The sequence below is a fragment of the Salvelinus fontinalis genome, chromosome 32 (genome assembly GCF_029448725.1).
Source record: "Salvelinus fontinalis isolate EN_2023a chromosome 32, ASM2944872v1, whole genome shotgun sequence".
NCBI classification, from domain to species: domain Eukaryota; kingdom Metazoa; phylum Chordata; class Actinopteri; order Salmoniformes; family Salmonidae; genus Salvelinus; species Salvelinus fontinalis.
In genome coordinates, this window is record NC_074696.1 from 13,022,148 (window position 1) to 13,039,647 (window position 17,500).

Here is a 17,500-nt window from a genome sequence, read left to right on the forward strand (position 1 = left end):
AGGGGGACAGATATAAAGAGTGATATAAAGAGGGGGATAGAGATAAAGAGTGATATAAAGAGGGGGATTGAGATAAAGAGTGATATAAAGAGGGGGATAGAGATAGATTGTGATATGAAGAGGGGGACAGAGATAAAGAGTGATATAAAGAGGGGGATAGAGATAGATCGTGATATGAAGAGAGGGACAGAGATAAAGAGTGATATAAAGAGGGGGCAGAGATAAAGAGTGATATGAAGATGGGGCAGAGATAAAGAGTGATATAAAGCGGGGGGTAGAGATAGAGAGTGATATGAAGAGGGGGCAGAGATAACGAGTGATATAAAGAGGAATGTTACCTTACAGTGGTTGAGGACGATGACGCCAGAGTTTCTGTAGTTCTTCTTCTTCAGCTGGTACTTGGGGTTTATACAGTCCCATTGCATCTACACACATTAACATGCACGTGAATCATTTGCATGTTTAGCAATTATTAGCCTCAATAATCATTTTAGCTCATTGAGGGTCAGGTTAAGTTTAGGTTGGGTTAGGGTTGGGTTAGGGTTAGTTTAGGGTAAGGTTAGGTTTGGGTTAGCATTAGATTTAGGGTTGGTTTAGGGTTAGGTTAGGTTTGGGTTAGTATTAGATTTAGGGTTGGGTTAGTTAGGGTTCTGTTAGATTTAGGGTTAGGGTTGGGTTAGGGTTAGGGTGTACCTGTCTCCCGTCCAGGTCTGTCCGTATCTCCTTATAGGTGGTCTGAAACTCTCCAATGAAGTCGTGCTTCCCATTGGAGTCCCAATCATACACTGTGCACTGAAACATACACGCACGCACACACACGCACGCACGCACGCACACACACACACACACACACACACACACACACACACACACACACACACACACACACACACACACACACACACACACACACACACACACACACACACACACACACACACACACACACACACACACACACACAGACACACATAAATGCCATGCTGAATGATTGATAGCTGGTTTTGGTGGGGGGGTGAAATATTAATCTGGAGACGCTGAGAGGGACTCAGCTGTAGTGTGTGTGTGTGTGTGTGTGTGTGTGTGTGTGTGTGTGTGTGTGTGTGTGTGTGTGTGTGTGTGTGTGTGTGTGTGTGTGTGTGTGTGTGTGTGTGTGTGTGTGTGTGTGTGTGTGTTTGTGTGTGTGTGTGTGTGTACCTATCAAGTTTGGGACTGTTCACTAGACAGCGATGGAGCTAAGTCATGTGCATTAGACAGCGATGGAGCTAAGTCATGTGCATTAGACAGCGATGGAGCTAAGTCATGTTCATTAGACAGAGATGGAGCTAAGTTATGTTCATTAGACAGAGATGGAGCTAAGTCATGTGCATTAGACAGAGATGGAGCTAAGTCATGTTCATTAGACAGAGATGGAGCTAAGTCATGTTCATTAGACAGAGATGGAGCTAAGTCATGTGCATTAGACAGAGATGGAGCTAAGTCATGTGCATTAGACAGAGATGGAGCTAAGTCATGTGCATTAGACAGAGATGGAGCTAAGTCATGTTCATTAGGGCGCAAAATTAGCAAAATTAAAACATTTCAGAACAGAGAGCAAAAATCGGTCATCATATTTGTAGTATCTATTCTGTTTTAAAACGTTTTCTTCTATTTGTGCTAACTGATCACTGATTCAGACCTAACACAAAAATCACTGATTCAGACCTAACACAAAAATCACTGATTCAGACCTAACACAAAAATCACTGATTCAGACCTAACACAAAAATCACTGATTCAGATATAGCTCCACAATATAATTCAGACTTAACAGAATGATAACTGATTGAGACATAGCTCCACAATGTAATTCAGACTTAACACAATGATAACTGATTCAGACGTAACACAATAATCTTTGATTCAGAGCTCACACAGACCTAACTCAGTCCACTCTGTTCTACTTACGGAATTTTTAAACAGGTAACTGTGTGTGTGTGTGTGTGTGTGTGTGTGTGTGTGTGTGTGTGTGTGTGTGTGTGTGTGTGTGTGTGTGTGTGTGTGTGTGTGCGTGTGTGTGTGTGTGTGTGTGTTCCCCGTTGACAGGGCTGACAAGAGACACGGGGTGTTAAGAGGCTTGTGAATAATTAATGATCCCATGTTTATTCATGAAGACAATACCGTTTAGAATCTCTGTAAGGTTAAAGAGTCACACACACACACACACACACACACACACACACACACACACACACACACACACACACACACACACACACACACACACACACACACACACACACACACACACACACACACACACACACACACACACACTGACACTGACACACACACAACATGAGCATGAATATTGTACTGACTTTAAAAAAAACAACTGTGTCGTCAGTGTGTCACAAGACCGTGTTAGGCAGCTGAGCTAAAGCCTCTTCAAATCTTAGGCAAGGTCCGTCGTCACCATCAGTTGCATGTGGTCAGGTTAGAGGATGTTATGGTCAGGTTATGTTTGGGATCTTACCTTTAGTTGGCGGTCGTGGTCTCCACTACACAGTGTGTTAAGAGAGACCTTGAATGACTTCCACACCGGGCTGAGGTCATTCATCACCGTCTGAGAACACACACATGACCAGTACTACTTACCTCGTTTGTTGGGGTATCTGTACTTTACTATTTATGTTTTTGACAACTTTTACTTTTACTTCACTATATTCCTAAAGAAAATCATGTACTTTTTACGGCATACATTTTTAGTCCGTACTTAGCAGGACAGGAAAATGGTCCAATTCACACACTTATCAAGATAATATCCCTGGTCATCCCTACTGCCTCTGATCTGGCGGTCTCACTAAACACTTGGTTTGTAAATGATGTCTGAGTGTTGGAGTGTGACCCTGGCTATCTGTAATGATGTCTGAGTGTTGGAGTGTGACCCTGGCTATCTGTAAATGATGTCTGAGTGTTGGAGTGTGACCCTGGCTATCTGTAAATGATGTCTGAGTGTTGGAGTGTGACCCTGGCTATCCGTAAATGAAAAAAAAACAAGAAAATGGTGCTGTCTGGTTTGCTTAATAGGGTTAGGGTTACACGTATATGTACTTTTGATACTTAAGTATATTTAAAACCAAATACTTTTAGACTTTTACTCAAGTAGTATTTTATTGGGTGACTTTCACTTTTATTTGAGTCATTTTCTATGAAGGTATCTTTACTGTTACTCCAGTATGACAGTTGGGTACTTTTTCCACCACTGCACACATCAATATCATCATCTGTGCACATACTGTCTGTGAGTGGGCAGGTGGCAGGTTGCCTAGCGATTAAGAGTGTTGGGCCAGTAGACAGAAGGTCGCTGGTTCAAATCCCTGAGCCGACCAGGTGAATAATCTGCCAATGTTCCCATGTGAACAAGGCACTTAAACCTAATTGCTCCTGTGAGTCTGTCTGGATAAGAGCGTCTGCTAAATGTCTGTGTGTAATTTACCTCAGTTCTGTGAGTCTGTCTGGATAAGAGCGTCTGCTAAATGTCTGTGTGTAATTTACCTCAGTTCTGTGAGTCTGTCTGGATAAGAGCGTCTGCTAAATGTCTGTGTGTAATTTACCTCAGTTCTGTGAGTCTGTCTGGATAAGAGCGTCTGCTAAATGTCTGTGTGTAATTTACCTCAGTTCTGTGAGTCTGTCTGGATAAGAGCGTCTGCTAAATGTCTGTGTGTAATTTACCTCAGTTCTGTGAGTCTGTCTGGATAAGAGCGTCTGCTAAATGTCTGTGTGCAATTTACCTCAGTTCTGTGAACTAGTGATCCGCTGCCATCATCATTCATTCGGAAGATTTCCAAAAATGGATCTGATTTGCTGAAGAAATCCTACAGAAAAACACATCATGTTTGAAAATCAGCTTGATCAATTGTTTATTCAGCTAAGCAGTGGTGTAAAGTAACTAAGTAAAAAATACTTTGAAGTACTCCTTAAATTGTTTTTTTGGGGGGTATCTGTACTTAACTTTATTATTTATATTTTTTTACAACTTTTCCACTGCAGTCGTGGCCAAAGTTTTGAGAATGACACAAATATTAATTTTCACAAAGTTTGCTGCTTCAGTGTCTTTTGATATTTTTGCCAGATGTTACTATGGAATACTGAAGTATAATTACAAGCATTTCATAAGTGTCAAAGGATTTTATTGACAATTACATGAAGTTGATGCAAAGAGTCAATATTTGCAGTGTTGACCCTTCTTTTTCAAGACCTCTGCAATCCGCCCTGGCATGCTGTCAATTAACTTCTGGGCCACATCCTGACTGATGGCAGGCCATTCTTGCATAATCAATGCTTGGAGTTTGTCAGAATTTGTGGGGTTTTGTTTGTCCATCCGCCTCTTGAGGTGACCACAAGTTCTCAAAGGGATTAAGGTCTGGGGAGTTTCCTGGCCATGGACCCAAAATATTGATGTTTTGTTCCCTGTGCCACTTAGTTATCACTTGTGCCGCATGGCAAGGTGCTCCATCATTTTGGAAAAGGCATTGTTTGTCACCAAACTGTTCCTGGATGGTTGGGAGAAGTTGCTCTCGGAAGATGTGTTGGTACCATTCTTTATTCATGGCTGTGTTCTTAGGCAAAATTGTGAGTGAGCCCACTCCCTTGGCTGAGAAGCAACCCCACACATGAATGGTCTCAGGATGCTTTACTGTTGGCATGACACAGGACTGATGGTAGCGCTCACAAGCTTTTTTTCCAGATGCCCCAAACAATTGGAAAGGGGATTCATCAGAGAAAATGACTTTACCCCAGTCCTCAGCAGTCCAATCACTGTACCTTTTGCAGAATATCAGTCTGTCCCCAATGTTTTCCCTGGAGAGAAGTGGCTTCTTTGCTGTCCTTCTTGACACCAGGCCATTCTCCAAAAGTCTTCACCTCACTGTGCGTGCAGATGTATTCACACCTGCCTGCTGCCATTACTGAGCAAGCTCTGTACTGGTGGTGCCCCGATCCCACAGCTGAATCAACCTCAGGAGACGGTCCTGGCGCTTGCTGGACTTTCTTGGGCACTCTGAAGCCTTCTTCACAACAATTGAACCGCTCTCCTTGAAGTTCTTGATGATCCGATAAATGGTTGATTTAGGTGAAATCTTACTGGCAGCAATATCCTTGCCTATGAAGCCCTTTTTGTGCAAAGCAATGTTGACGGCACGTGTTTCCTTGCAGGTAACCATGATTGACAGAGGAAGAACAATGATTCCAAGCACCACCCTCCTTCTGAAGCTTCCAGTCTGTTATTCGATCTCAATCAGCATGACAGAGTGATCTCCAGCCTTGTCCTCATCAACACTCACCTGTGTTAACGAGAGAATCACTGGCATGATGTTAGCTGGTCCTTTTGTGGCAGGGCTGAAATGCAGTGGAAATGTTTTGGGGGGGATTCAGTTCATTTGCATGGCAAAGAGGGACTTTGCAATTAATTACAATTCATTTGATCACTCTTCATAACATTCTGGAGTATATGCAAATTGCCATCATACAAACTGAGGCAGCAGACTTTTTTGAAAATTAATATTTGTGTCATTCTCAAAACTTTTGGCCACGACTGTACATGGCTAAAGACAATATGCATACATTTCCCCTAACACTCAAAAGTACTCATTACATTTCAAATGCTCAGGCAGGACAGCGATACGGTGCAATTCACACATCCATCAATATAACGGGTTGTCCTCCTTATCGCCTCTGATCTGGCAGACTCACTAAGCACAAATACTGTTTGTAAATGATGTCTGAGTGTTGGAGTGTGGCCCTGGCTGCCCATAAATAAATTAACAACAATAAAATTGTGCCATCTGATTTGCTTAAAGATGCAATATGCAGAAATCGCTCTGGCATTTCATGGATGCTCAAATTCTATTAGTCAGCCTAATTTCAGTTTATATGACAAGACAAGCAGTGCTTTTGTAGAGAATCATTGTACCATTTTAACCTCTGTGAAAATATACTTTCCATAAGCAAAAATGTTGTATTTTCAGCTGTTTGAAGCTGGTGTACAAAACCAAATGTAAAAAATGCAAAAAACGAAACTTAAGAACGAGAAGCGTAGAAATGGCTTACATAGAACATATTTTCCGCTTCTTAGACTTCCTTTTGATGAGAATGACAGATCTATAACACACATTTCTATGTGAATTTGGTCAGGATGCCCAAAAAGCTACATACTGTAACATTATATACAGAATTTGATGTATAGCATTTACTTTTTACTTTAACTCAAGTGTGACAGTTGAGTAGTTTCCCACCGCTGTATAAGTACATTTAAAACCAGATAGATACTTTTAGAATTGTATTTAAGTCATATTTTAGTGGGTCACTTTCACTTTTACTTGAGTCATTGTCTATTAAAGTATCTTTACTTTTACTCAAGTAGGAGAATTTAGTACTTTTTTCACCACTGCAGCTAAGGAATAATTTATCACTCTCTTCCACTTCTCTTCTCCTGGCCTTCTCCTCTCCTCTCCTTCTCTTCTTTCTCTTCTCCACCCATCCAACGCCCTCTCCTCTCCTTCTCTTCTTTCTCTTCGTTCTCTTTGTTCTCTTCTCCATCCCTACAACGCCCTCTCCTCTCCTTCTCTTCATTCTCTTCGTTCTGTTCGTTCTCTTTGTTCTCTTCGTTCTCTTCTCCACCCCTCCTAAGCCCTCTCCTCTCATTCTCTTCGTTCTCTTAGTTCTCTTCTCCACCCCTCCTAAGCCCTCTCCTCTCATTCTCTTCTTGCTCTTCTCCACCCCTCCTACGCCCTCTCCTCTCCTTCTCTTCTTGCTCTTCTCCACCGCTCCTAGGCACTCCCCTTTCATTCTCCTTTGTCCTATCCCTCTTTCATCTCTGAAGACATGTACTGGAGCGGCAGGTAGCCTGGAGCGGTATGTACTGGAGCGGCCTGTAGCCTGGAGCGGTATGTACTGGAGCGACAGGTAGCCTGGAGCGGCAGGTAGCCTGGAGCGGCAGGTAGCCTGGAGCGGTATGTACTGGAGCGACAGGTAGCCTGGAGCGGCAGGTAGCCTGGAGCGGCAGGTAGCCTGGAGCGGCAGGTAGCCTGGAGCGGTATGTACTGGAGCGGTATGTACTGGAGCGGCAGGTAGCCTGGAGCGGTATGTACTGGAGCGGTATGTACTGGAGCGGCAGGTAGCCTGGAGCGGTATGTACTGGAGCGGCAGGTAGCCTGGAGCGGTATGTACTGGAGCGGCAGGTAGCCTGGAGCGGTATGTACTGGAGCGGCAGGTAGCCTGGAGCGGTATGTACTGGAGCGGCAGGTAGCCTGGAGCGGTATGTACTGGAGCGGCAGGTAGCCTGGAGCGGCAGGTAGCCTGGAGCGGCAGGTAGCCTGGAGCGGCAGGTAGCCTGGAGCGGTATGTACTGGAGCGGTATGTACTGGAGCGGTATGTACTGGAGCGGCAGGTAGCCTGGAGCGGTATGTACTGGAGCGGCAGGTAGCCTGGAGAGGTATGTACTGGAGCGGCAGGTAGCCTGGAGCGGTATGTACTGGAGCGGCAAGTAGCCTGGAGCGGTATGTACTGGAGCGGCAGGTAGCCTGGAGCGGTATGTACTGGAGCGGCAGGTAGCCTGGAGCGGTATGTACTGGAGCGGCAGGTAGACTGGAGCGGTATGTACTGGAGCAGTTAAGAGCATTGGGCCATTAACAGAAAGATTGCTGCTTTGAATCCCCGAGCCGACTAGGTGAACAATCTGTCGATGTACCCTCGAGCAAGGCACTTAACCCTAATTGCTCCTGTGAGTCGCTCTGGATAAGAGCGTCTGCTAAATGACTCAAATGTAGATGTTTTAATTATTAAACCCACTGTATTCTGTATGTACACACACACTCACCTTGTCGTCTAGTTTCCGAGCTCTGAAGGATAGTTCTACGTAGTCATCATTACCTGACAACTCCTCTGATGTTACCTAGAGCAGAAATATCATCATCATCGGTCTGTGTGTGTGTGTGTGTGTGTGTGTGTGTGTGTGTGTGTGTGTGTGTGTGTGTGTGTGTGTGTGTGTGTGTGTGTGTGTGTGTGTGTGTATGTGTGTGTGTGTGTGTGTGTGTGTGTGTGTGTGTGTGTGTGTGTGTGTGTGTGTGTGTGTGTGTGTGTGTGTGTGTGTGTGTGTGTGTGTGTGTGTGTGTGTGTGTGTGTGTGCGTGTGTGTGTGTGTTTGTGCGTGTGCGTTTGTGTGTCTGTGTGTGTGTGCGTGTGCAAGTGTGTGTGAACTTTGTACCGTGATCGAGGACTTGCTGGTAGCGTTTCCCTGTTTAAGTAGCGCTTTGGACAGTTTCCTCTGGGACACGATCTGCAAGGTGCAGCAAAGACAGACAGACAGACAGACAGTTTGACAGACAGATTGACAGACAGATAGCCAGTCAGACAGGCAGGCAGACAGTCAGACAGACAGACAGACAGACAGACAGACAGACAGACAGTTTGACAGACAGATTGACAGACAGATAGCCAGTCAGACAGGCAGACAGTCAGACAGATAGACAGATAGACAGGCAGACAGGCAGACAGACAGACAGACAGACAGTTTGACAGACAGATTGACAGACAGATAGCCAGTCAGACAGGCAGACAGTCAGACAGATAGACAGATAGACAGATAGACAGGCAGACAGGCAGACAGACAGACAGACAGACAGACAGACAGACAGACGGGTAGAAAGGGTTATAGCAGATACCACACTAATCTTTCCTTCTGTCCTAACATGCACTCCTCACATACAATGACCTGTCCCAATGTGCAGACACCTGTCCCAATGGGCACTGTCCTGTCCCAATGTGCATTGGCCTGTCCCAATGTGCACTGTTCTGTCCCAATGTACACTGGCCTGTCCCAATGTACAATGTCCTGGCCCAATGTGCACTGGCCTGTCCCAATGTACACTGTCCTGTCCCAATGTGCATTGGCCTGTCCCAATGTACACGGTCCTGTCCCAATGTGCAGCGGCCTGTCCCAATGTGAAGCGACCTGTCCCAATGTGCAGCGGCCTGTCCCAATGTGCACTGGCCTGTCCCAATGTGCACTGGCCTGGCCCAATGTGCACTGGCCTGTCCCAATGTGCGGCGGCCTGTCCCAATGTGCACTGTCCTGTCCTAATGTGCCGCGGCCTGTCCCAATGTACACTGTCCTGTCCCAATGTGCACTGGCCTGTCCCAATGTACACTGTCCTGTCCCAATGTGCACTGGACTGTCCCAATGTGCAGTGGTCTGTCCCAATGTGCAGCGGCCTGTCCCAATGTACACTGGCCTGTCCCAATGTGCAGAGGCCTGTCCCAATGTACACTGTTCTGTCCCAATGTACACTGTCCTGTCCCAATGTACACTGTCCTGTCCCAATGTACACTGTCCTGTCCCAATGTGCAGAGGCCTGTCCCAATGTACACTGTCCTGTCCCAATGTGCATCGGCCTGTCCCAATGTACACTGTCCTGTCCCAACGTACACTGGCCTGTCCCACCGTACACTGGCCTGTCCTCACATGCACCTACCTGTCCCAACGTACACTCCATAGCTCCGAGGCAGTCTGTGTCTCTGAGTCCGTTGTGAGCGGGACTGATATCATGTAGCTCATAGCGAAGACGCTGCACCTCCTCAAAGTAGAAGTCAACCAGGAACACCTTAGAGAACACTGGACTGATACTGCTACGGATCACCTCTGTCCGGTCCACCTATACACAGGCACACACCAACACACACACACACACACACACACGAACGAACGCACGCACGCACAAACACACACGCACGCACAAACACAATCACACACACACACACAAACGAACGAACGCACGCACAAACACACACACACAAACACACACACACAAACACAAACACAAACACACTTTGAAGTTTTTACAGGAGTAAAATATCAGCAGTGACATCATCATTCTGAAGTTCAGCGCCACGTAACACCTATACCTACCTAATATAGTAGTAATACCTATACCTACCTAATATAGTAGTAATACCTATACCTACCTAATATAGTAGTAATACCTATACCTACCTAATATAGTAGTAATACCTATACCTACCTAATATAATAACACCTATACCTACCTAATATAGTAGTAATACCTATACCTACCTAATATAATAACACCTATACCTACCTAATATAGTAGTAATACCTATACCTACCTAATATAATAACACCTATACCTACCTAATATAGTAGTAATACCTATACCTACCTAATATAGTAGTAATACCTATACCTACCTAATATAGTAGTAATACCTATACCTACCTAATATAATAACACCTATACCTACCTAATATAGTAGTAATACCTATACCTACCTAATATAGTAGTAATACCTATACCTACCTAATATAGTAGTAACACCTATACCTACCTAATATAGTAGTAATACCTATACCTACCTAATATAATAACACCTATACCTACCTAATATAGTAGTAATACCTATACCTACCTAATATAGTAGTAATACCTATACCTACCTAATATAGTAGTAATACCTATACCTACCTAATATAGTAGTAATACCTATACCTACCTAATATAGTAGTAATACCTATACCTACCTAATATAGTAGTAATACCTATACCTACCTAATATAATAACACCTATACCTACCTAATATAGTAGTAATACCTATACCTACCTAATATAGTAGTAATACCTATACCTACCTAATATAGTAGTAATACCTATACCTACCTAATATAGTAGTAACACCTATACCTACCTAATATAGTAGTAATACCTATACCTACCTAATATAATAACACCTATACCTACCTAATATAGTAGTAATACCTATACCTACCTAATATAGTAGTAATACCTATACCTACCTAATATAGTAGTAATACCTATACCTACCTAATATAGTAGTAACACCTATACCTACCTAATATAATAACACCTATACCTACCTAATATAGTAGTAATACCTATACCTACCTAATATAGTAGTAATACCTATACCTACCTAATATAATAACACCTATACCTACCTAATATAGTAGTAACACCTATACCTACCTAATATAGTAATAATACCTATACCTACCTAATATAATAATACCTATACCTACCTAATATAATAACACCTATACCTACCTAATATAGTAATAATACCTATACCTACCTAATATAATAATACCTATACCTACCTAATATAGTAGTAATACCTATACCTAAGTAGGTCTTACTGCTAGGTCTCCAAGTGGGGACCTGAGATGGTTGCTGTCCTCTGTTACAACATTAGGTAGGTATAGTTGTTATTATATTAGGTAGGTATAGGTATTACTACTATATTAGGTAGGTATAGGTGTTATTATATTAGGCAGGTATAGGTATTACTACTATATTAGGTAGGTATAGGTATTACTATTATATTAGGTAGGTATAGGTAGTATTACTATATTAGGTAGGTATAGGTGTTGTTATATTAGGTAGGTATAGGTGTTATTATATTAGGCAGGTATAGGTATTACTACTATATTAGGTAGGTATAGGTGTTATTATATTAGGTAGGTATAGGTGTTGTTATATTAGGTAGGTATAGGTATTACTACTATATTAGGTAGGTATAAGTGTTACTATATTAGGTAGGTATAGGTGTTATTATATTAGGTAGGTATAGGTGTTATTATATTAGGTAGGTACAGGTATTACTACTATATTAGGTAGGTATAGGTGTTGTTATATTAGGTAGGTATAGGTGTTATTATATTAGCTAGGTATAGGTGTTATTATATTAGGCAGGTATAGGTATTACTACTATATTACGTAGGTATAGGTGTTATTATATTAGGCAGGTATAGGTATTACTACTATATTAGGTAGGTATAGGTATTACTACTATATTAGGTAGGTATAGGTATTACTACTATATTAGGTAGGTATAGGTATTACTACTATATTAGGTAGGTATAGGTGTTACTACTATATTAGGTAGGTATAGGTGTTATTATATTAGGTAGGTATAGGTGTTATTATATTAGGCAGGTATAGGTATTACTACTATATTAGGTAGGTATAAGTGTTACTATATTAGGTAGTAACACTATACCTATATTAGGTAGGTATAGGTATTATTACTATATTAGGTAGGTATAGGTATTACTACTATATTAGGTTGGTATAGGTATTACTACTATATTAGGTAGGTATAGGTGTTATTATATTAGGTAGGTATAGGTATTATTACTATATTAGGTAGGTATAGGTATTACTACTATATTAGGTTGGTATAGGTATTACTACTATATTAGGTAGGTATAGGTATTACTACTATATTAGGTAGGTATATGTGTTATTATAATAGCTAGGTATAGGTGTTATTATATTAGGTAGGTATAGGTATTACTACTATATTAGGTAGGTATAGGTATTACTACTATATTAGGTAGGTATAGGTATTACTACTATATTAGGTAGGTATAGGTGTTATTATAATAGGTAGGTATAGGTGTTATTATATTAGGTAGGTATAGGTATTACTACTATATATATATATACCTACCTAATATAGTAGTAATACCTATACCTACCTTATATAGTAGTAACACCTATACCTACCTAATATAGTAATAATACCTATACCTACCTAATATAATAACACCTATACCTACCTAATATAGTAGTAATACCTATACCTACCTAATATAATAACACCTATACCTACCTAATATAGTAGTAATACCTATACCTACCTAATATAGTAGTAATACCTTTACCTACCTAATATAGTAGTAACACCTATACCTACCTAATATAGTAGTAATACCTATACCTACCTAATATAATAACACCTATACCTACCTTATATAGTAGTAATACCTATACCTACCTAATATAATAACACCTATACCCACCTATTATAATAGTAATACCTATACCTACCTAATATAATAACACCTATACATACCTATTATAATAGTAATACCTATACCTACCTAATATAATAACACCTATACCTACCTATTATAATAACACCTATACCTACCTAATATAATAACACCTATACCTACCTATTATAATAGTAACACCTATACCTACCTAATATAATAACACCTATACCTACCTATTATAATAGTAATACCTATACCTACCTATTATAATAACACCTATACCTACCTAATATAATAACACCTATACCTACCTATTATAATAGTAATACCTATACCTACCTAATATAATAACACCTATACCTACCTTATATAGTAGTAATACCTATACCTACCTAATATAATAACACCTATACCTACCTAATATAGTAGTAATACCTATACCTACCTAATATAATAACACCTATACCTACCTATTATAATAGTAATACCTATACCTCCCTAATATAATAACACCTATACCTACCTATTATAATAACACCTATACCTACCTAATATAATAGTAATACCTATACCTACCTAATATAATAACACCTATACCTACCTATTATAATAACACCTATACCTACCTATTATAATAACACCTATACCTACCTAATATAATAGTAATACCTATACCTACCTAATATAATAACACCTATACCTACCTAATATAATAACACCTATACCTACCTAATATAGTAGTAATACCTATACCTACCTAATATAGTAGTAATACCTATACCTACCTAATATAATAACACCTATACCTACCTTATATAGTAGTAATACCTATACCTACCTAATATAGTAGTAACACCTATACCTACCTAATATAGTATTAATACCTATACCTACCTATTATAGTAGTAATACCTATACCTACCTAATATAGTAGTAATACCTATACCTACCTATTATAGTAGTAATACCTATACCTACCTAATATAGTAGTAATACCTATACCTACCTAATATAGTAGTAACACCTATACCTACCTAATATAGTAGTAATACCTATACCTACCTAATATAATAACACCTATACCTACCTAATATAATAACACCTATACCTACCTAATATAGTAGTAATACCTATGCCTACCTAATATAATAACACCTATACCTACCTATTATAATAACACCTATACTGACCTAATATAGTAGTAATACCTAAACCTACCTAATATAGTAGTAATACCTATACCTGCCTAATATAGTAGTAATACCTATACCTACCTAATATAGTAATAATACCTATACCTACCTAATATAATAACACCTATACCTACCTAATATAGTAGTAACACATATACCTACCTAATATAATAACACCTATACCTACCTAATATAGTAGTAATACCTATGCCTACCTAATATAATAACACCTATACCTACCTATTATAATAACACCTATACCTACCTAATATAGTAGTAATACCTAAACCTACCTAATATAGTAGTAATACCTATACCTACCTAATATAGTAGTAATACCTATACCTACCTATTATAATAACACCTATACCTACCTAATATAGTAGTAATACCTATACCTACCTAATATAGTAGTAATACCTATACCTACCTAATATAATAACACCTATACCTACCTAATATAGTAGTAATACCTATACCTACCTAATATAGTAGTAATACCTATACCTACCTAATATAATAACACCTATACCTACCTAATATAGTAACACTTATACCTACCTAATATAGTAGTAATACCTATACCTGCCTAATATAATAACACCTATACCTACCTAATATAATAACACCTATACCTACCTAATATAGTAGTAACACCTATACCTACCTAATATAGTAGTAATACCTATACCTACCTAATATAGTAGTAATACCTATACCTACCTAATATAGTAGTAATACCTATACCTACCTAATATAGTAGTAATACCTATACCTACCTAATATATTAGTAATACCTATACCTACCTAATATAATAACACCTATACCTACCTAATATAGTAGTAATACCTATACCTACCTAATATAATAACACCTATACCTACCTAATATAGTAGTAACACCTATACCTACATAATATAATAACACCTATACCTACCTAATATAGTAGTAACACCTAAACCTACCTAATATAGTAATAATACCTATACCTACCTAATATAATAACACCTATACCTACCTAATATAGTAATAATACCTATACCTACCTAATATAATAACACCTATACCTACCTAATATAGTAGTAACACCTATACCTACCTATTATAATAACACCTATACCTACCTAATATAGTAGTAATACCTATACCTACCTAATATAGTAGTAATACCTATACCAACCTAATATAGTAGTAATACCTATACCTACCTAATATAATAACACCTATACCTACCTAATATAGTAATAATACCTATGCCTACCTAATATAATAACACCTATACCTACCTAATATAGTAGTAATACCTATACCTACCTAATATAGTAGTAATACCTATCCCTACCTAATATAGTAGTAACACCTATACCTACCTAATATAGTAACACATATACCTACCTAATATAGTAATAATACCTATACCTACCTAATATAGTAGTAATACCTATACCTACCTAATATAGTAGTAATACCTATACCTACCTAATATAGTAGTAATACCTATACCTACCTAATATAGTAGTAATACCTATACCTACCTAATATAATAACACCTATACCTACCTAATATAGTGGTAATACCTATACCTACCTAATATAATAACACCTAAACCTACCTAATATAATAACACCTATACCTACCTAATATAATAACACCTATACCTACCTAATATAATAACACCTATACCGACCTAATATAATAACACCTATTATAATAACACCTATACCTACCTAATATAGTAGTAATACCTATACCTACCTAATATAGTAGTAACACCTATACCTACCTAATATGGTAGTAATACCTATACCTACCTAATATAGTAGTAATACCTATACCTACCTAATATAGTAGTAATACCTATACCTACCTAATATAATAACACCTATACCTACCTATTATAATAACACCTATACCTACCTAATATAGTAGTAATACCTATACCTACCTAATATAATAACACCTATACCTACCTATTATAATAACACCTATACCTACCTAATATAGTAGTAATACCTATACCTACCTAATATAATAACACCTCTACCTACCTATTATAATAACACCTATACCTACCTAATATAGTAGTAATACCTATACCTACCTAACATAGTAGTAAAACCTATACCTACCTAATATAGTAATAATACCTATACCTACCTAATATAGTAGTAATACCTATACCTACCTAATATAGTAGTAATACCTATACCTACCTAATATAGTAACACCTATACCTACCTAATATAGTAGTAACACATATACCTACCTAATTTGATAACAACTATACCAACCTAATATAGTAGTAATACCTATACCTACCTAATATAATAACACCTATACCTACCTAATATAGTGGTAATACCTATACCTACCTAATATAATAACACCTATACCTACCTATTATAATAACACCTATACCTACCTAATATAATAACACCTATACCTACCTAATATAGTGGTAATACCTATACCTGCCTAATATAATAACACCTATACCTACCTATTATAATAACACCTATACCTACCTAATATAGTAGTAATACCTATACCTACCTAATATAGTAGTAATACCTATACCTACCTAATATAATAACACCTATACCTACCTTATATAATAACACCTATACCTACCTAATACAGTAGTAATACCTGTACCTACCTAATATAGTAGTAATACCTATACCTGCCTAATATAATAACACCTATACCTACCTAATATAATAACACCTATACCTACCTAATATAGTAGTAATACCTATGCCTACCTAATATAATAACACCTATGCCTACCTAATGTAGTAACAGAGGACAGCAACCATCTCAGGTCCCCACTTGGAGACCTAGCAGTAAGACCTAGCAGTAAGACCTATCAGTATGACCTAGCAGTAAGACCTAGCAGTAAGACCTAGCAGTAAGACCTGGCAGTAAGACCTGGCAGTAAGACCTAGCAGTAAGACCTGGCAGTAAGACCTAGCAGTAAGACCTGGCAGTAAGACCTAGCATTAAGACCTGGCAGTAAGACCTAGCAGTAAGACCTGGCAGTAAGACCTGGCAGTAAGACCTAGCAGTAAGACCTAGCAGTAAGACCTAGCAGTAAGACCTAGCAGTACGATCTAGCAGTAAGACCTAGCAGTACGACCTAGCAGTAAGACCTGGCAGTAAGACCTAGCAGTAAGACCTGGCAGTAAGACCTAGCAGTAAGACCTGGCAGTAAGTCTTAGCAGTAAGACCTAGCAGTAAGACCTAGCAGTAAGACCTGGCAGTAAGTCTTAGCAGTAAGACCTAGCAGTAAGACCTAGCAGTAAGACCTAGCAGTACGATCTAGCAGTAAGACCTAGCAGTAAGACCTGGCAGTAAGACCTGGCAGTAAGACCTAGCAGTAAGACCTAGCAGTAAGACCTGGCAGTAAGACCTAGCAGTAAGACCTAGCAGTAAGACCTGGCAGTAAGACCT

General features: G+C 39.1%; 1 protein-coding gene across 5 annotated transcripts in view; it reads right to left on the reverse strand.

The window, feature by feature from the left end:
* LOC129830764 (copine-4-like) overlaps window positions 1-17,500 on the reverse strand; it is a 54,627-nt gene that overhangs the window by 33,530 nt on the left and 3,597 nt on the right. For 4 of the 5 annotated variants that reach the window (XM_055893465.1, XM_055893462.1, XM_055893463.1 and 1 more), the window contains exons 4-10: window positions 9,512-9,691; window positions 8,245-8,316; window positions 7,859-7,933; window positions 3,774-3,857; window positions 2,516-2,605; window positions 694-792; window positions 339-425 (exon numbers count right to left, since the gene is read on the reverse strand). In XM_055893465.1, the coding sequence (XP_055749440.1) occupies window positions 339-425; window positions 694-792; window positions 2,516-2,605; window positions 3,774-3,857; window positions 7,859-7,933; window positions 8,245-8,316; window positions 9,512-9,691 (687 nt within the window). The remainder of the gene's footprint in view (window positions 1-338; window positions 426-693; window positions 793-2,515; window positions 2,606-3,773; window positions 3,858-7,858; window positions 7,934-8,244; window positions 8,317-9,511; window positions 9,692-17,500) is intronic. The other variant, XM_055893466.1, reaches the window with a different exon arrangement.